We start from the raw sequence: 21,202 nt of genomic DNA on the forward strand, positions 1-21,202 counted from the left end.
CATATAAAAAAAAGGATTCCAAAAATTATTAGAAAACAAGAAATTAGGAAGATTACATGTATCATTATCACAACAGAAAAAAAAGAGGAATTGCAGTGTATGTAAAAGAAAGAATAAATTCAGAATTAGTCTATGCAGATGAGGGTAGAATTTTGTTGATAAAATTAGATACAGAACATAAACAAATTTTATTAGTAGTGGTATATGCCCCAAATAAAAACCAACAGGAAAATTTCAAAAAATTACATAATAGAATAATAGAACAAGAAATAGAAAACGTATGCATAATAGGAGATTACAATGCCATAGCTGATAGTAAAAAAGATTATTACAGTAATAAGAAAAATAAAAAAAGAAGGAAATATTACCTAAAGAATTCTTCAACATGGTATCAGAATGAAGTTTAAGAGACACATGGAGAGAAATTTATAAAGAAGAAAAGCAATATACGTACTATTCTCATCCACATCAATCTTGGTCCAGGATTGATATGGCCTGGATGACAGCACAATTACAATTAGAATTAGAAAAAATAAACATAGGAATAAATGAATGGGCTGACCATAACCCGATAATTATCCATTGGAAAGGACAAAAAAAATAATACAAAAGATGGACGTTAAACCAAAACATATGTAAAGAGAAAGAATATAAACAATTGTTGGAAAAAGAGCTAAAGATTTTCCTAAGTGTAAACAAAAAAGAAGACACTTCGACTCAAAACCTTTGGGGTGACGATCGCATATATGGCAAAGAAAAGAAAAGAGAAAAGGTCTCAGCAAAATAAACTACAGGAAGAGCTTAAAAAATTAGAAGACCTACAGAAAGACCCCCAAAATAAAAAAGTAAAAGAGGAAAGGAGAATAATTAAACATAAACTAAATTTGATAACCCAAGAAGAAGTGGCATTGAAAATAAAGATGGCAAAACAAAACTATTTTGAGCACGCAAACAAGGTGAGCAGATGGTTAGCTTATAAGTTAAAAAAGGAAAACGATACATTTGAAAGATGAGGAAGGGAAAATCCAATATAAAAGAGAAGATAAGAAACGAATTATACATACTTTTTTCTCCAAATTATATACACAGGAAGAAACGATAGAAGCAGAAATTAAAAATTATCTAGAGGAAACAAATGTATGTAAACTTACGGAGGAACAGAAAGAAGTATTAAACTGACCAATTTCTGAAACAGAATTTGGAATTGCAATAAAAAGGCAAAAGAACAATAAAACGCCAGGACCAGATGGAATACCAGTTGAGTTATATAGGAGTATACAAGAACAGATAGGAGGATTAATGCTGGAAATATTTAATGAAGCACTACAGCAAACAAACATACCCAAAACATGGACAGAAGCATTAATCACACTCATACACAAGGACGGTTCAGATCAGCAATCAGTACAAAACTACAGGCCTATCTCTTTATTAAATTCTGATTACAAAATATACATGTCAATAATTGCGGAAAAGCTAAAAACAATCTCAGATAAACATATACATTCGGATCAAAATGTTTTTTTGCCAGGTCAACAAATTAAAAACAACACACGGACCATAATTGATATATTAGAGTTTTATGAAGCGCACCCAGAGAAACAATTTTCACTGGTTTTCCTGGATGCCCAAAAAGCCTTCGATAATTTGAATTGGAGATTTATAATACAACAAATAAAAAAAAAAATTATTAATTCAATTCATATGCCACCTTTCTCCGGAGACTCAGGGCGGCATGGAAAATGGAATTCGGGTCAAAATTTGAAAAAATGATTGAAAAAATATATTCAAAACAAACTGCAAGGGTAATTATTAATCAAGATATGACATAGATTTAAGATAACAAAAGGTGTGAGACAAGTATGCCCACTTTCCCCACTTCTCCTTATACTATCATTGGAGCCACTCTTAAAAAAATTAGGGAAGATCGAGAGATAAAAGGATTGAAGATAAAAAATGAGTATAAATTGCAAGCTTTTGCAGATGATATGGTTTTCATAATTGAGGAACCTCTAAAAACTGGCCCCAAATTGATAAAAAAAATAGAAGAATTTGGCGTAGTGGCAGGTCTAAAAATAAAAATAAATCTAAATTGCTAACTAAAAACTTACAAAAAAAAAAACAAGAGATAGAATTAGAAAACAGTATGAATATTCAGATAACAAAAAAAAATAAAATACCTAGGGATTTGGCTAACAGCAAGAGGTTCCTCAATCAAAAAGGACAATTACGATAAATTAATACTGCAAATTGGGAAAGATCTGGAAAATTGGAAAAATCTACAAATTTCATGGATGGGAAGAGTGGTGGCAATAAAAATGAACATCCTGCCCAAAATTCTGTTCCTCTTCCAGGTTATACTGATAAGAATAGAAAGAAGCTTTTTTGATTTATTAAACAGATTGATCTCAAAATTTATATGGCAAGGGAGAAAGCCTAGAATTAGATTAAAAACCTTACAAGATACCAGGGACAGAGGAGGAGTAGCCCTTCCAGATTGGGAGATTTATTATCAAGCAGCATGTCTAACATGGTTAAAATAATGGATGGAGTTGGGAAATAAAAGAATGTTAACAATTGAAGGTCACGATTTACAGATAGGATGGCATGCATTCCTATGGGGTGAAAAGCATAAAACCCATGGGTGTTTTAGAAGACATATAATTAGGAACTCATTATTATTAATTTGGAACAAAATCAAAAAGCAACATTATATGAGAATACCTTTTTGGATTTTGCCCAATGAAATATTAATGCATCCAAATTTAATAGACTGGACCAAAATAATTAGATACAGGGATATATTAAATGATTTGGGAAAATTAAAAACAAAACAAGAATTGGAACAGGATTTGAATAGGGAAGTTGAATGGACATATTTACAAATAAGATCAAAATATACAGAAGATATAAAGACAAATGAGGTACAATTGGAGCAAAACGAATTGGATAAAATTGTATATGGGAGGGAACAAAAATTAATTAGTAAAATATATAAATTCTTATTACGGTATAAAATGGAAGAGGAAATAGTGAAATATACTATGATTAAATGGGCAAGGAATTTCAACCACACAGTAGAATTAGAGAAGTGGGAAAAGATGTGGAGAATAAATATGAAATTGACAATATCAACGGCATACAAGGAAAACCAGATGAAAATGTTTCATAGATGGCATCTACCGCCAGCTAGAATAGCAACGATGTTCCCTAGTAATTCACCGAAATGCTGGAAATGTAAGAGTAACTATGGAACATACTACCATCTCTGGTGGACTTGCCCAGTGGCAAAGAAATTCTGGGCCAAAGTCAGAAAGTGGCTAGAGGAGATAACACAAAAATCAATAAAGGGAGAACCAGAGCAATTCTTACTAGGGATTCCCATATAAAATTACACAAAGGAAATACAATATTTAACATTACACATACTAACAGCAGCCCACATAGTCTACGTGCAAAATTGGAAGAAGGAAAACTCACCAACAGAAGAGGATTTAATTAAAAAAAATTTAGAGTGCACAGAGATGGACAAACTAACAAAAGAACTCAAGGAGAAAGAGGATACAGAATATTATAAAGTGTGGTGTAGATGGTATGAATGTGTTGTGGCCCGTATGCGGCCTGTGCGGCTGGTGGCTGATTCGGACAGCGAGGAGGCTGGTGTGGTGCTGCGCCAGCAGCCTGTGCAGCTGGCACTCGAGTCGGACAATGAGGCTGGAGAAGATGTGGTGCCAGAGGCGGGGATTCAGCCAGGGCCTTCAGAACCTCCAGAAGCTCCCTTAAGTGAAGAGGACGAAGAGGAGGAGCCTCTTCTCAATGCACGGGCGCACAGAGCTGCCAAAAGGCAGGAGTGGCTCCTCAGGAGGAGGTCTCGAGAGTAAGGCTTGGGGCTAATTGGCCACTCCCTTAGCCTATTTAAGGAGGAACACCAACTGAAGCAATTTGCAGGGAACAACTTCGTTCACTCTCCTTCGTGCCTTGATCTTATTTCTTTGCAAATTGCTTCTGGAATTTCTGCCAACCATAGTAAGATTAAGATTATTTATTCTTTGGATTCTTGTAGGCTGTTAAAGTTAATTAACAGCCTTTGTTTTGAAAAAAAAAACTTATTTAATTTAGTAAACTAAGGTTTGTACAGACTTTGTGTGTGCTGTGTTCTTTGGGGTCCGTAGCTGGGGCAGAACAGAATGGTTGGAGAATAGGAAAAATGAGAAAGAGGAATAAAGGAGAGAGGAAAAAAAAATGTTAAAGATCAAGGTAAAATGTAGACGAAATAAGGGAAGATAGATAACAATGTGGAGTAAGATAAAGTTAAAATATGTGTAAATAGTAAGAAAGGACCACTTCGAAAGAGCTGTTAAAAAAAAGTGTATGTATATAAATGTTGTTTGTGTCTTGTTTTAATATGTTTACAATAAAAAACTTTTAAAAAAAAGATACTTTAAATGTGGAGGGGGAACTTAAAACCAAATAAGAGTTGCAGAATCAAGGTGTGGACCTATCATGGTGGCCGCATATGCAAATAAAATCGAGATATGAGAAAGATATTAAGAACTATGGTTTCTATAAAGAGCTTACTGTCAGCGTTCCAGAAACAATTTAGCATTCTCGGGCTAAATTATTTAATCTGGTTTTAATTATGTTTCTAACTTTTGTATCTATGTATTTTATTTTGTGCCTGTTCACCGCCCTGAGTCCTTCGGGAGTAGGGCGGTATATAAATTTAATAAAAACAAAACAAAAACAAAACGCCCCACTCCATGTAAAGACGCGGAAGCAAGCATTTTCCAAAGTCCTCTTTACTAGAATAGGCAACCTGGCACATCTGGGAAAACCCGAATCTGAAAAGCCCGGGTTTTCCTTCAGTAAGTCAAAGCTCCCAAAACCATCCCCTTTTCTACCCAGTCGGTCACATGCTCCAATCAACGTCCGTTCCATCCCGATCCAGCCCCCTGACCACTCGTTCTCCAAATGCGGGATCGCCCTGACCTTGACCGACAGGAAGAATGCTATTATGTCTACTAACCCCCTCTCCTACTTTCCCACACATGACAAGGTGGCAGCATTGGAGCTTCCGGCCTAATATGGCTTCCAAAGCTGACAAGCGTTCCCCCCCCCTGCAAAAAACTACCTCCCCCAGACAAACACAAAAGAAAGGGTTAACGCCTAGCACCAATCCCTTTAACCCCCTCTCCCCCCCCAGGAGGACCTTTCGGTTTGTCAGGAAGTTTGTCGTGAAACTGTTTCACGAGAGCATCAGCATTTACATCCCAACTCTTAACCCAAGTAGCTTCAGCCAAAGGGTAGCCTTTCCAATGCACCAAATATTGTAAGCGACCTCTGTAGAGTCCAGGATTTTCTTCACCTCATAGCAGCTGGCAAGGGTCTTAGGACAGATTCTCTGATCGGTCTCAATAAGCTACTGTGGAAAACGGGGTGTACTTTCCCTAAGATGCGAGGTTGGACAGTCACTGGGTTAATCACTTTCACTATAGGGAAGGGGCCTATGAATTTGGGTCCAAACTTCTTGCTGGGTACCCTCAATCTTAGGTACTTGGTTGACAAATACACCTTATCGCCTATTCGGAACGGTGGTTGGAGGGACCGGCGTTTGTCGGCCTGGGCCTTATATCGTTCCGCTGACTCTGCTAAAGCTTTTTTTGTATTCTCCCAACCCTTTCTCAACGAGGTCATCCATTCTGTTAGGGACATAGAAGTAGGCAGCTCTCTAGGCAACTCAGGCATCGGCACAAAATCCATGCCCGTATGTATCTGAAAAGGAGTCAACCCAGTACTGGTGTGTACTGCATTATTATAAGCCACTTCTGCGAACGGTAGCAAGTCCGCCCAGTTCTCCTGTTGATAATTTACATAACACCTAATGTATTGCTCCACCATTGAGTTCAATTTTTCAGCCGATCTGTTAGTCGATGGGTGAAAAGCTGAGCTAAGTCCCTGGGACGACCCAATGGATCGCAGAAACTCCCTCCAGAACTTAGCGGTAAACTGGACCCCGCGGTCCGATATTATTCGCTTAGGGACTCCATGTAGCCTGTAGATGTGTTTCACAAACAGCTTCGCCAGTTTCTTGGCCGATGGTAGTCCGCTGCAGTCAGTGAAGTGTGCTTGCTTGGAGAATAAATCAATGACAGTCCAAATAACCCGGTTACCCCCACTGTCAGGGAGCTCAACTATGAAGTCCATTGCAATCTCCTCCCAGGGCTTGGTGGGTTCGGCCACAGCCTGGAGAAGTCCAGGGGGCTTCCCTGGTCGGGATTTCATGGTGGCGCAGGTGGCGCAGCTCCTCACATAGTCTTCCACATCAGCTTTCATCTTTGGCCACCAGAATTGTCTCCTAGTCAAATGGAGGGTTTTTAACAACCCAAAGTGGCCCCCTAGTCGAGAATCATGACTTCTCTTTAGTACCAGGAGCTGTGAGGCATGTAAAGTTTACTCCCCTTCCATGCCAACCCATCCCTTAGGGTTAGGTCCGCCTGGTTTTCTTTGAACCAGGAATCAGTGGAGAGTGCCGCTTTTAGCTCTGCTGTCAACTTGTCTTCGAGGAGATTGGAACCCTGGCGCATTTGCGCTCTGGTGCGGGCTTGGGCGGCTGGCTGAGTCTCTGAGATCATGGCGTGAACTATCTCTTCCCGTTGGCTGTCAAACTGGGGTTTACGGGAGAGAGCATCAGCCAGAAGGTTTTTACCCCCCGGGATGTATTTCAGGTTAAAGTTAAAGTGTTTGAAATATTGAGCCCAACGAACCTGCTTGGGAGAAAGTTTCCTCGGGGTCTTCAGCACCTCAAGATTCTTGTGGTCAGTCCAAACCCCAAAAGGCTCATCCACCCCCTCCAGGAAGTGTCTCCAGGACAGGAGAGCCCATCGCACCGCAAACGCCTCTTTCTCCCATACCACCCATCTGCGCTCAGTGTCCGTTAACTTCCTTGATACATAAGCACACGGCATTAGATTGTTTCGGGAGTCCCTTTGCAGTAGAACAGCAGCCACCGCCATGTCCCTTGCGTCCGTCTGAACCACAAAGGGCTTATTTGGGTCAGGATGCTGTAGGATTGGCTCCACCGCAAATAGGCGCTTTAACCGTTCAAAGGATTTTTGGCAGTCCATTGTCCAAGCTAAGGGCTAGCTAGGTTTTGGCTTGGTGGGAGACGGGCTGGTTTTTAGCAATTCTGTCAAAGGGAGTGCGACCTCAGCGAAGGAAGGGATGAATTGTCTGTAAAAGTTTGCAAACCCCAGGAAGCTCTGGAGTTGCTTACGGGTGCGTGGGGGCTGCCAGTCCAGCACTGCCCTCACTTTCCCTGGGTCCATTTCGATCCCCTGACTCGACACCCTGTATCCCAGGTAGTCCAAGGCCTCCTTATGGAACTCACATTTGGACAACTTTGCATAAAGTTTGTCTGCTAGGAACTTTCTCAGCACTTGTCTGACCAATTTGACGTGGTCTTCCATATTTTCGCTGATTATAAGAATGTCATCCAGATAAACAAGAACCCCCTGATATAAATGCTCATGCAAAATTTCGTTGATCAGTTGCATGAAGACCGCGGGGGCCCCCTGGAGTCCAAAAGGCATGACCCGGAATTGGAAGCTGTCCAAGGGGCAGTTAAAAGCAGTCTTCCATTCGTCTCCCTCCTTTATGCGAACTTGGTAGTAGGCTTCTCTTAGATCTAGCTTGGTGAAAATTTTCCCTTTCGATAGGTGGTTCAGCAAGTCCTTCATCAGTGGAAGGGGGTAGGTATTTTGTATGCAAATCGCGTTGACAGACCGAAAATCAACACATAATCTTAAGGTACCATCTTTTTTTTCTTATATACAGTACTGGGGCGGCCATGCTGGATTTCGCAGGCTCGATGAACCCTCTGGCTAGGTTGGTGTCAATGTACTTCCTCAATTCAGTCATCTCAGCAGGTGTCATGGAGTACATTCTAGGTTTTGGCAATTTAGCCCCTGGTTGTAATTCGATGGTGCAGTCTGTGGGCCGATGAGGGGGGAGGAGGTTACGTTCTTCCTCATTGAAGGCTTTGGCTAAGTCTGCATATACTTTAGGGATCTGGTGTTTGCCTGGAGGCCCGTCTGAACAAGCTGCTGCTGTCTCTGGCCGCTGGCCGTTATGGGTAGGTTGCTGTTTGGGAGGAGGGGTAGGGGGTGATGGGCCAACCACTATTCTGATTTTTCGGTATCCATCGTCCCATGTGATGGTGGGGCCCCATTTGTCCAGCCAAGCCAGGCCCAGTATGATAGATTCTGACATTTTTGGGATTACTATAAATCGTATAAGTTCATGATGTTTCCCTATCTGTAATTTAATCAGTTCAGTAATATGGGTGGCAGGGACTCCCCCAATTAATGTTCCATCCACCTGGTGAAATTTAATTGGGTGCTTTAAGGGTGTTGTCTTGATCCCCAATTGTTCCACCACTTTAAGCCCGATTAAACATCTGGTGCAGCTGGTATCTATTATTGCTGGTAGTTCTGCTTGTTTCCCTGTGTCTGGCAGCACCGGTTTTACTTTAATTGAGAAGGGGGGGATGGGTGCACTCACCATTGGGTCTTCATCCCTGTTAGCTATGCCGGGAGGGGCTTCTTTAACCAGAGGGTCATCCCTCTCTTCAGTGGGGAGGGGAATTTCCACGGCTTGTCTGGCAAATCGGCTGGTGTCTGGGGCTTTCCTTGGAGCCCTCCTGCCTCCTGCCTCGTGCAGCTGGGGCGGGGCGTTGTTGTGGAACTGGGGCAGGGGCCAGGCACTCAGAAGCTCGATGTCCTGTTTGTCCACACCGATAGCAATTAATCGCCCCCCCGGGTAATATTTGACCAAATAATGTTAGGAGTAGATGAAAAGTTGATAATATATACAATTCTTTGTTAAGCTTAAAAATGGAAGATGAACAGGTAAAAGAGACAATAGTATGGGCAAAAATTTTTGGATATACTATAGACTTAGACAAACGGCAAAAACTCTGGGAAAGAAATTGTAAGTTGACAATGGCAACTACATATAAGGAAAATTTATATTAAATGTTTTATAGGTGGCATTTACCACTAGCCAGATTAGCAAAGATGTTTAAAAGCATGTCCGCCAGATGTTGGAAATGTAACCAGACACCAGGGATATATCATATGTGGTGGACATGTGTAAAAGCAAAGAAATATTGGACAAAAATACATACATGGTTGGAAAAAATGTTAAAACAACATACAGATTATAAGACAGAAATATTTTTGCTAGGCATAATACCTGAAAAGTTTGATAAAGGGAACTTATAATTACATGTTTTGACATTAGCAAGAATTGTATTTGCACAGTACTGGAAAAATGAGGAAACACCTACAGAGGATGATGTAATTAAAAAAAATTAGATTGTGCAGAAATGGACAGATGGACACTAAAAATAAAAGAAAAAGAAGATATTTTCGAACATGGGACTTGTTTTATAAATGGTTGGATAGTAGAGGTAGAAATTAGGAGTAGGAAAAGTATTACTACCGTGTTTCCCCAAAAATAAGACACTCTCTTATATTTTTTTGAACCCTGAAATAAGCGCTTGGCCTTATTGCCGTGCACTTAAAAGCTTGATTGGGCTTATTATCAGGGGATGTCTTATTTTGGGGGAAACAGGATATATATAAATAAATTGATCCAGACAATATGCTGTTCACTAAGCACTTATGTATGTAATGTGAAAATATATGAACTGTTTTAACAAAAAGTGAGAGGTACAGCCCTTGTCTCCTGCTTGCTGTTGTCCCGCAGGGTTCAGTACTTAGTCTTCTATTTAAGTTCTACATGAAGTCTCTGGGCGACATCATCCACCACCACGGGCTGAGATATCAATATGCCAATGACATCCAGCTGTATGTGTCAGCCCCATGGTGAGTTAAGTGATGCCTTGATGACTTCCTTGCAGTGCCTGGAGCCTGTTAAGGTCTGGACAAAGAGCAACAGGCTGAAACTGAACCCTGGGAAGATGGAATGGCTCTGGGTTTGGGGTTCTTTGGTCCATGGAGAATTGTCATCTCTGGTCTTGGTTGGGGTGGCATTGCCCCAGACAGACCCAGTGCGTAATCTGGGAGTTTTCCTGGACTTATGACTCCTGCTCAAAGAGCAGGTGGCAGCTGTGGCCAGGAGGCCCTTTGCGCAACAGCGGGTTGTGTGTCATTTACGCCCTTTCCTGGACCAACAATCCTTGCTCAGTTACCCACGCCTTCGTTACCTCCCATCTTGACTATTGCAACATGCTCTACATGGGGCTGCAAATGGAAAAGTGTCTGGAAGCTTCAGTTGGTTCAAAATGTGGTGGCCCATGTGGTTTTGTGCAAGCCTATATTTGCACATGCTTATATTTGTACTCCTGCAGGAGCTTCATTGGCTGCCGATATGCTTCATGGTCCAATTCAGGGTGCTGGTTCTCACCTTCAAAGCCCTACAAGGCTTGGGACCAGGTTATTTGAAGGACTGTTTTTCCCCAGTCACATCTATCTGACCCACCACACCGGGGAGGCAGGGAATGCTATGAATCCCCTATCCTAAGGAGGTCCATCTAGTGGGACCAAGAAGAAAGTCCTTGTCTGTGGTGTCTCCCTCCCTGTGGAACATCTTTCCTGCAGAGATAAGATTGGCCTCCATTTTGACACTCTTTCCAAAAGGCCCTGAAAACATGTTTCTGCCAATGGGCCTGCAGACCCCAGAGTGATACAGAGCCCATCAAGTGGCTTGTTTGACTGTTGTGGCTGGGAGGGTGGGGGGTATTGCATTTTATATTGGGGTTTTATCCTTGTAAGCCACCCAGTCACCAAGAGTGAGTTGGGCGGCCATATAAATTATCTTAAATACATTTATTTATTTATTAAATTTATTTGTTGCCCATCTCACCATAAGGTACATAAATAAATAGTCATCAGGCATTCCTCTCTTTGCTCTCTATTAGCTCAGCCATTTCATTTAACTTCATTCCTTAGTATAGATGAGGAGTGGGCACGTGGCCTGCCTTTTGCAGGAATAAGAAAGAAACCGTCCCATTTGGCGCGTCCAAAAAAAGAATCTCATGTCACGTAGGAACTACCAAGAGTAAAACTTTATTGAAAGATCCATTTAGGCACAGCAGAAGCAAAGTCAGCTCTGAGGTTTTCCTGTGAAAACCCATATAGGTAAAACTGCCTTTTCACCCCTGGGGTGCCCACAGTTCATTTTCCACCAATTACACTCAGTACTTTTGGGAAAACATTCTGTGCCAGCTGGTAGCTCTGAGAACTTGGCCTTGGTGGGTCTCTCCTCTCTGGCGTCAGAAGGCTCTCATGCATTCCTTAGCCTTTGAGTTGGATTCTCTAGAAGTGATTGAATCATCTTCCAAGGAATTCAGTAAAGTCTATCAAATTTAAAGAAGTCTCCCAGAGGCACCAGGAAATAATCACAATATTTTTGCTTCCCAAGGCAGACCTGCAGAGATGAGTTGTAATTCACAGCTGAAAATATAATTAATTAGTCTGACTATGACAGGGAAGTTGAAGGTGGTAGTTGTGCCCACATAAATAATTCTTTGGTCTTGGGCAATCTTCTGTGTTCATTCTATCAAATTTGTCTGGTTAGACAGGCCCATTACTTGTCAGGGTGGCTTTGGAAATTATAAAGCATATTGGACAAGGCAACCTCCATGTAGATTTCAAAATCCTCATGTTTGCAAGCTGTGGATATCCCCAAAGCTATCTCCCAATTAATTTATGAGGTATGAAGGCTGATGGGTAAGCATTGTTGCTGTATGCTAATAGAATCTTAATCCTATTTTAAATGCCTATTACTTGTAAGTACTTATAACTGGCTGATTTTTGGATGGAATAGCTGAGAAGGGAGCTGAAATCTGATGGATATCAGTCAAATTATTGCACTCTTCCAGGATCACATTTGGAGTGGAGGTCGACTTCCAGTAACCAACCAGGCATATAACAAAAGCACTCTTGAGAACAAGCAGGTTGCTCTCTTGCTAAAAGATTTAATACAATTAGGAAGGGCCAGTAATGTAATAGGTATAATAGTGTGCTTTTCTAATGTTCCTGTTTCTTAATTGCCTTCCCAGGCTCTCTTTGTTATATATTTCTTATGTTTAAAAGTCATCCATACATATTTGATAGAAATAAAGCACCTATGAAATACTTGAGGGTTAGGGTAAAGACCAAGTTATTTATCTTTTTAAAAAAGTCCAAGTTCATGATTTAAAGAACATCATGTTGCAATAGCCCCCATCCCATGTACAGTACACTTACCATCATAAACATGTTAAAGTAGGATGGTGACATAGTGTCCTACAAATGCTTGGGACTACAACTCCCACAGTACCTTGCAATCAGCCATGCTCGACCAGTTGATGGAAAGATGTGTCCCGAATACCTGGAGGACGTCATGTTGTCTGACCTTGACTTAAAAAATAACTGTAGTGCCCTAGTTTCACCTTGTTTGGCAGGCCTTTTTAAATTAGTGAATTCTTCCTTCCTGAATAGTAAATTATTCTAGATATTCTCATCTTTTACCTCTGGAATCAGAAAACGGAGGCGGGGGGGGGTGTCCACTGGCTGTGTTTACTGAGGAACTCCAGTTACTGATTCTTCAGGTACAGTTTTGTTTCAGAGCTACTGTTCTAGGCCAATTAAATATTTGGTCCCAAGTATAGTAATTTATTAGAATTTCTAGAAACCAGTTTCTTACAACCTTTTAAGAATCAAGAGAATCAATTTGTTTAGAGACACAAATCAGGCATAGAGGGAGGAAAAGGAGATGGGAACCATTTGGCATATTCAAGAAACTAATTTTCTCTTGCTGTTTTCCTTTCATAGAAAAAGAAAGATTATGAAATTGAGCTTTTGCGTTTCCTGGAGGTGAGTGTGATCCATAATACACTGATACACATGTTTAACTATCTCCAGTTAAATGAATTGAACTTGAAAAAATATTGACATTGGTTGGACCATAATCACTACAACAGTTCACTGATTTTCATTTGGCACAGGAGGAGAGAAAGACATACTGTTTTCTTGAACTCTTCAGGGTTAAGTTCTTAATCTGTTATGGGACCATAGTGACAAAGCTCAATCTCCTCTTAACAAATCCGAATTCTCTTTCCTTAGCAGGGAGAAACAAGTTAATAATAAACTGCAGTTGTGTTTATGACCACTTTTATTTTTGCACAATATTTGAGCTGATAAATATTTCAAAATACATTCTAGCAGTTTCCATGTGTTACATGCCAGTCTGTATGGTTTGGGTGGATCACACTGGGTTTCTAGAATGTTGGAACCTTAATCATATAAAGCATCTTGAAAAAGGTTGTGGGTAGTATAAACAAGATTGTATACATGTCTTCCTCTCCCTTCAGCATATTTTATGAGTTTTTCAGTGATTTTCAGAGGGGCTTCCTTATTCCTAGGCAGAGAAGAACAGGTAAAAGATGAATACAGTGCAGATGCTATACAGGTAGTTCTTGTTTAGTGACCACAATTGGGACTGGAAACTCGGTCGTTAAGCAGAGTTGTTGCTAAGTAAAACCACGGCTATGTTTACAATCTTACTTCAGCTTTCCTTTGCTTTATAGACCCGCAAAGGTTATAAATGCAGGCATTGGTTGCAAAGTTATTTTTCATCACCATCATAACTGAATGGTTGCTGTTCAAGGCACTTGCTAAACAAGGACTACCTGTACTACTAATGTAGCACCTTCTTGGGAAGGTATGCTTCTCAGAAGAAAATGAATAGGCAGCTATGGAGATTTCTGTTAATACTGAAAAGGTTGCCTAATCACATAAAGGTTTATTTGCTAAATAGGGAAATTACAAATATGCCAATGTTGTGATTATATAACTTTTTAAAAAAGATTGTGATTGTCTTTTAGAGCCTGCCTGAAGAGGAACAACAGAGGGTTTTGGGAGAGGAAAAAATGCTGGGAATAAACAAGAAAGGTGCCACCAGCCCTGCCTCTAAGAAGTCATCACCAGATGCCCGCAAGGTGGGTGACCTACACACTTCAGGGACATGACTTATTGTGGATATGGATGCATTTTTACATTGAAGCAGTGGGATGAATCTGACCTTTAAACCAGCGTCAAAGCTTCATTTCAAATGGCTGCTGGACTTGCTTTAGAAATTTTATTACTAAACATGATGCCACCATTCCCCAAACAGTCCAGCAGACTTAGAGAAAATGTACTTAATAAATCATCTACCTTTTAATGTATTAACTGTTAATCGGTTAAAATAAATTCATATATGCTCAAAAGTCTTAACAGAGAAGCCTTTTTGAGATATTGTATGTATGAAATAATTGCCAGATTTTTAATAAATTAACCTCATTGTTATACTCAAATACTCATCCTTGGAAAGCTTTTTTTCCTTTCATTGCATTAAGGCAATGAAACAAAAATTGCTTTTTTTTTAATTTAAAAAGTTTTAACAATCATTACAATAATTTCCCCCCCATCCCCCCACTCCCTCCAACCCCCCCTCCCCCCCACCACCCACCCCCTGGACTTCCCAGAGCAAAAACAGGGTATAGCATAACAAACATAAACTAAAATAAGCTAACTTTCTGTGGTCTCCAAACTCCCCCTTGCTCTTTAACTCCCCTTTCAACTAACTAAACATATTCAAAAAGGAAATATAGATTTCATTCATAAGCTATTTGAAACTTTTTAGTCCGATATTTGTTTTGAATATAGTCAATCCATCTTCTCCATTCCAATATACATCTTTCATTTGAATGGTCCTTCAAGTATGCTGAAATTTTAGCCATCTCTGCTAAATTCACTACTTTTAGTGTCCATTCTTCAATAGTAGGCAAGTCTTCCTTCTTTCAGTACTGTGCCACCAAGAGTCTGGCTGCTGTTATTAAATTTAAAATCAACTTAGTCTCTATAACAGTACAATCTGTAATTATGCCTAACAAAAAGAACTGTGGAGTAAATTTTATCTTTTTGAGAATATTTTGAATAATCCACCATATTTTTATCCAAAATGCCTTAATTTTTTTACATGTCCACCATATATGATAATACGTGGCATCGTCACATTCACATCTCCAACACTTAGGTTGCACACTTGGATACATACAGGCTAGCTTTTTAGGATTCAGATGCCATCTATAAAACATTTTATAAAAATTCTCTCTTAAGTTTTGGGCTTGCGTGAACTTTACATTTCTAACCCATATTTTTCCTCACGTTTCCATCATTATTGGTTCTTCAATATTTTGTGCCCACTTTATCATACAGTCCTTAACTAATTCCGTTTCTGAATCTATTTCTACCAACGCATTATACAACCTTTTTATATGCATTTGACTTTGATCTCTAATCTGTTTTACCAAGTTCTCCTCATTTTGCAGAAAACCAATTTTCTGATCTTCTCTCCATCTAGCTTGCAACTGTACATATTGAAACCATGTTCGGATTGTCCTTTCTTCTCTTAGTTGATTGAAAGATTTTAATTGTAGTATACCTCTTTCCTTGTTAAGAAGCTCTTTATATGTAATCACATCCTGCCTTTTTTTTTTTTAATTTGATTTATATGCCGCCCTTCTCCGAAGACTCAGGGCGGCTTACAATGTGCTCAGCAATAGCCTTCATCCTTTTGTATATTTTATACAAAGTCAGCTTATTGCCCCCACAAACTGGGTCCTCATTTCACCTACCTTAGAAAGGATGGAAGGCTGAGTCAACCTTGAGCCTTGGCGAGATTCGAACCCTGCAGTAATTGCAGGCAGCTGGTCTTAATAAGCTTAATAACAGGGTGCCTTAAACCCCTGTACTACCAAGGCTCTTTGCCTTTGCTCTACACTTATATTCTCTATCCCGTGTCTGGGTATTGCCCACAATGGTAACTTCTCGTTTAGTTTATACTTGTACTTTTTCCAGACACGCAATAGAACATTCCTTAATATATGACTTTTAAAAGTCTTGTCCACTTTCTTATCATATAATAAATAAGCATGCCACCCGTAAACCAAATCATATCCCTCAATATTCAATATTCTTTCTTCTGTTAAATTCATCCAATCACTCATTGCTGATAGAACAGCTGCCTCATAATATAGTCTTAAGTTAGGCATTTTGAGACCTCCTCTTTCACGTATATCCTGCATTATTTTTTGTTTTATTCTTGGTCTCTTCCCTGCCCAAACAAAATTATTAATACCCTTCTGCCATATCTTCAAATTCTCATCTTTTTTAAGTATTGGTATCATTTGAAAAAGAAACAAAAACTTAGGCAAAACATTCATTTTTTCTGCTGCTATTCTTCCTAACAAGGATAATTGTAATTTTTTCCAGTTTTCCATCTCTCTCTGTATTTTTTGCCACAACGGATCATAATTATACTTAAATAATTTCGCATTTGATGTCGTAATATAGACCCCTAAATACTTAACTTTTTTTACAATTTCAAATCCTGTTAGTCTTTCTAATTCTTCTTTTTGATTTATAGTCATATTTTTAGTTATTATCTTCGTTCTCCCTGCATTTATTTTAAATCCAGATACTTGTCCATATTGATTAATTATATCCATTAGACCTACAACCGACTGTAATGGTTGGGTTAAAGTAACAACCAAGTCATCTGTGAATGCTCGTAATCTATAGTCATACTGCCTAATCTTAATTCCACTTATTTTGTCCGACCCACGTAGCTTACTTAACAAAAATTCCAAAGTCAAGATAAACAATAATGGAGACAAAGGGCATCCTTGTCTTGTTCCTTTTTCTATATTAAAAGTATCTGTTAAACTACCATTAATTATTATTTGCGCTGTTTGTTTCTGATATATTGCCTTAATAGATTTTGTGAAATGTTCCCCAAACTGCATCTTTTCTATTATTTTCAATAAAAATTGCCAATTCAATCGATCAAATGCTTTCTCTGCATCAAGAAATATCAGCACTGCAGGGATTTGGTTGTTCTTCCCCAAATACTCCAATAGATTAACAACTTGCCTTACATTACTCTTCATTTGTCTACCATTTATAAAACCAGTTTGATCATTATGAATCATTTGTTGCATGACTGTCATTAACCTATTTGCTAATATTTTAGCAAAAATCTTGTAATCTGTATTTAAGAGTGATATGGGCCTATATTTTTTTGGCTGGGTGTGGTCTTGCTCCTCCTTTGGAATCAAAGAAATATAAGCTGTCCTCCAAGATGGGGGTACATCTCCTCCAGATTGTATATTAGTAAATAATTCTTTAAGTGGTCCCACCATTTCTAACTGCAAATGTTTATAATAAGCAGCTGTCAAGCCATCCGTCCCAGGAGCTTTCAACTGCTTAATTGCAAACATAATCTCAGTGGTTATTGGTTGATTTAAACCCTCCCTTTGCTCTTTTGTAATTGTAGGAATATTCTCTTTCTGTAGATATCTATCTATATCTGTACCTTGAATTTTATCACCAGCATACAACCTCGTATAAAATTCTAAAAATGCTTTTTTAATCATATTTTGCTGATAAACCTCTTTACCTTTATATTCTATTTTCTCTATGGTCCGTGACTTTTGTTTTTTCCTTAACAAATATGCTAGCCACCTCCCTGGTTTATTAGCATTACAAAAAGTATTATGTTTAGCATATTGCAAATTAGTTGCGACCTGATCTGCCGTTAACATAGTAAATTGCCCTCGCAATAAATTAATTGCCTCTTTTATTTTCTTATCTGCTGGGTTCAATATCAAAGCTTGTTCTTTTTTTTCTGATTTCCTCTTCTAAATCCTTCCTTTTTTTTTCCTGTTTGCGTCTATATTTATTATTCAAGTATATCAAAATGCCTCTCATATATGCTTTACTTGCATCCCAAACCATTTCCATAGATGTACCCTTATGCATATTTATAATAAAAAAATTCTTTCATAAATTTTTTACATTCTTTTACATTTTCCTCATATCTAAACAGATTTTCATTTAACCTCCAAGACCTCTTAGATCCCCTTCCATACTCTAATTCCATCCAAACTGGACTATGGTCCGTTAAAACTCTTGGACAAAACTTCGTCTTCTTCACTCTGGAAAAGAAATCATTTGTAATTAATATAAAATCAATCCTTGAGAAAGATTGATGTCTATCAGAAAAAAAGGTAAAGTCTTTTTCTTTGGGGTTTCTCTCTCGCCAGATATCTCTCAGTTCCATATCCTCCATCATTTCAAAAAACAATTTTGGCAATCTGGCACGCGTTGAAATGTTCTGCAAGAGCCCCTTCTTATCTCTTTTAGTGTCCAAAACTCCATTCCAATCACCCAATAAAATACATGATTTATAGTCCCATTGTAATAACTTGGAATGTAAAAGCTTATAAAAACTTTTCTGTTGTTGGTTCGGTGCGTAGACTCCAATTAAAAGTATTTTTTCTCCTTTTATTAAAAGTTCAATTGCTATAAATCTGCCTTGATCATCTGCTTCAATTAATTTGGCAATTAAATCTTTTTTTAGGTATATAACTATACCATTCTTCTTCTCAGGAGCAGATGCAACAAAATGTATACCTAACCTTGCATTTATTAAGTATTTTTGATCTTTACTTCTAATATGAGTCTCTTGTAAAGAAATTACATCATTTTTAAACTGTTTCAAATAATAAAATATTTTTCTCCTCTTTTGTGGTGAATTTAGGCCATTGACATTCCAGGTCAAAAATCTAGTTGCCATTCTTGGCCCCCTGAAGAACTTGGAGCATCTGCTGGAAATCTCAAATGCATTTTACTTTTTGGCTTTGCTCCTCCCACTGCTTCTGTTTTTGTAGTATCTTGAATCATTTGAAGTTGCTGCACTCTTAATTCTTCTTGACGCTTGGCTGCCGCTCGAGTCTGTCTTTGATCCTTAGGTTCTTCTATCTCCAAAGCTTGAACAGTAGTCGAAAATTGTATTAATTCTTCTTGAATAATCAAATCACCCTTTTGAGCCTGTGCCAACAATTCTTCTTTCTCCTCCTTTCTTGCCCCCTCTATTTCCGTCTTCCTTCTAGCTTCCTGGGGCTGAGGGCATCCAGCCTTTAATACATTGGTATAGAAATCTCTTGCCTTCCACACTGAATTGAGATGGTATCTTTCTCCTGAATAATTCACCACTAGACCAGCTGGAACTTCCCATCTATACTGTATCTGATGGTATCTCAGTTCTTCCACCAGAAAGGTATAATCCCTTCTGGCTCTCAACATTTTGGGGGGAATTTCTTTCAATGTTAAAACCTCCTGCCCCTGCACTTGAAATTTATTTTTAAAAGTGACTTGTAGGATTTCATTGCGTAGTCTCCTTGTTGTAAAATAAACTACAATGTCTCTTGATAGATGTTTCTGTCTGGCCACCCATGAATTGACACGATAAATTTTGTCAATTTGCCATTCAAAATTTGCTTTTTGATCTTTCATTATCTGTGCAAATGCTTCTGAAAAGATCTCTCTCAAATTCTCTTGTTTATTTTCCTTGAGGCCTCTTATTCTCAGAGCAAATTCCATGTCTCTATATTGTATCATTATCACATCCGCCTCTGCTCTTTCCATCTTGTCCTGGACCTCCCCCATTTTATTTTCCAAGTTCTCATTAGACTGCTTAATTTCTTCCACTTTTTCATCTATTGTTTCAATGTGTCCTGCCAATCCTTGTACTGCCATAATAATATCTTCTCTAATTTCTTGGTTTCGTTTTTGTATAGTCTCTTTGACCTGAGCTATCTCTTCAGCAACTTCTCGAGTTTGCTCCTGAAACATTGAAGCAATTTTTTTTTCTGTAACAGAGGCTTGTGTTTTGAGGGCTTCCTGCAACATTTCAAATGTTAATATTGTTGGTTCCGTTGGAACAGAGAGAGATTGCAATCTGGACATTTGAGCTGGGGAAGTCCCAGCACTTTTGGGGACAATAGCCTTAATTTGTTTTGAAGCCATTTTTAGTTCCAATTTAAATTTAATCAGCTGCCAGAATAGATCCACCAAATCCAGAAATCAGTCTTTAAATAATATCAATCCTTTTTTAAAAAAATCACTGCTGTAATCTTTGATCTTCGCCTTTTTTAAAAAATCCCACAAATCTCTGATTTTGAACAGGGGCTGCCAACTCTAAAAGAAACTTTCCTTTTTAACTTTCGCTTTCACGCCCCATTAAAGCTCAATCGCCATCTTGGTTTCACTTTCTCCCCTTAATAAGTCAGAAGGAAGTAATACTCATTTGGAGTTAAAGTTCAATACTTGCAGATCTAACCTCTCCTGAGTTTGCTCAGCCTGCTTCCGAATGATGTTTATTCAAGCGTTGTTTGCAGGGGTGGTTGCGGCGTCTTCTGCTTGAAGCAGAAACGTCCCAGATCCGGAGCTCTGTCAGGCTTCCAGGGAGCTCTCACCCTTCGAGCCCCAGAATTGTTCCTGGGGCTCCTTGGGGAGCTCTACCTACGCCCGTCTGCTCTCTTCCTCCCCTTTTCCCAGGGAGAAAGTTTTCAAGACGCTAGACAGCTGATTTGCACTGTTCTAGCGGCTTTACGAGATCGTGGGGCTGGCGCTCAAGAAAAGAGCATCCTCGGTGCCTGCGGAAGTCAAAATTGCTTTAAAGGTAGAGTGAAACTGCCTCCATTGCATTTTAACTTCCCAGAGGCTAGGGGGAGGAGCTGCTGTCTGTGAGTGGGGGAGACAGAGGGAGCACAGAGGACAAAGGTAACATAACTATAAACCAAAAATAGCAATAATACATTCAGGGTTACTGCGCTTGAGATTGTGATTTTATTTTATTTCAAAATGACCGGCTTAGTTCAGTGTAATACTTGTTTTGCAGCTGTCTTTTGCAGTACTCTTCAAATTTGGATACTGTCCTCTTTGTAAACAAATTACTAGTCTACTGGACAGATTACCTATCTAGAATCTCTAATCTGTGCTCTCCAAGAAGAAATTAGGTGCCCAATTCAGCCATTCCACTCTATTCAACTGCCACGCTATCAGCCCCCTCTACCACAAAGATTCTGCAGGAGAAGGGCAGTATGGACAACCATGGGATCTGGTAGGGTGAGAGCTGTGAACCATAAACAAAGCTTTTGCTGTGTCTCAGCATAACAGATACAGTGCCCTTGCTGACCTTAATAGGAACACTAAAGTGACAGGTCAAGGTAGTTGTGATCAGAGCTGTGGAGTCGGGAGATAAATGTTCCGACTCCGACTCCGACTCCGACTCCTCAGTTTTTTGTACT

General features: G+C 39.2%; 1 protein-coding gene across 2 annotated transcripts in view; it reads left to right on the forward strand.

Annotated features, from left to right (window-relative positions):
- The window catches only part of UBTF (upstream binding transcription factor), a 324,947-nt gene that overhangs the window by 130,147 nt on the left and 173,598 nt on the right, over positions 1–21,202 (forward strand). For both annotated transcript variants that reach the window (XM_070944829.1, XM_070944830.1), the window contains 2 exons: positions 12,840–12,881; positions 13,892–14,005. In XM_070944829.1, coding sequence (XP_070800930.1) covers positions 12,840–12,881; positions 13,892–14,005 — 156 coding nt within the window. The remainder of the gene's footprint in view (positions 1–12,839; positions 12,882–13,891; positions 14,006–21,202) is intronic.

The sequence above is a fragment of the Pituophis catenifer genome, unplaced genomic scaffold (genome assembly GCF_029215685.1).
Source record: "Pituophis catenifer annectens isolate HBS135680 unplaced genomic scaffold, rPitCat1.0.hap2 SCAF_5, whole genome shotgun sequence".
Taxonomy (NCBI): Eukaryota; Metazoa; Chordata; class Lepidosauria; order Squamata; family Colubridae; genus Pituophis; species Pituophis catenifer.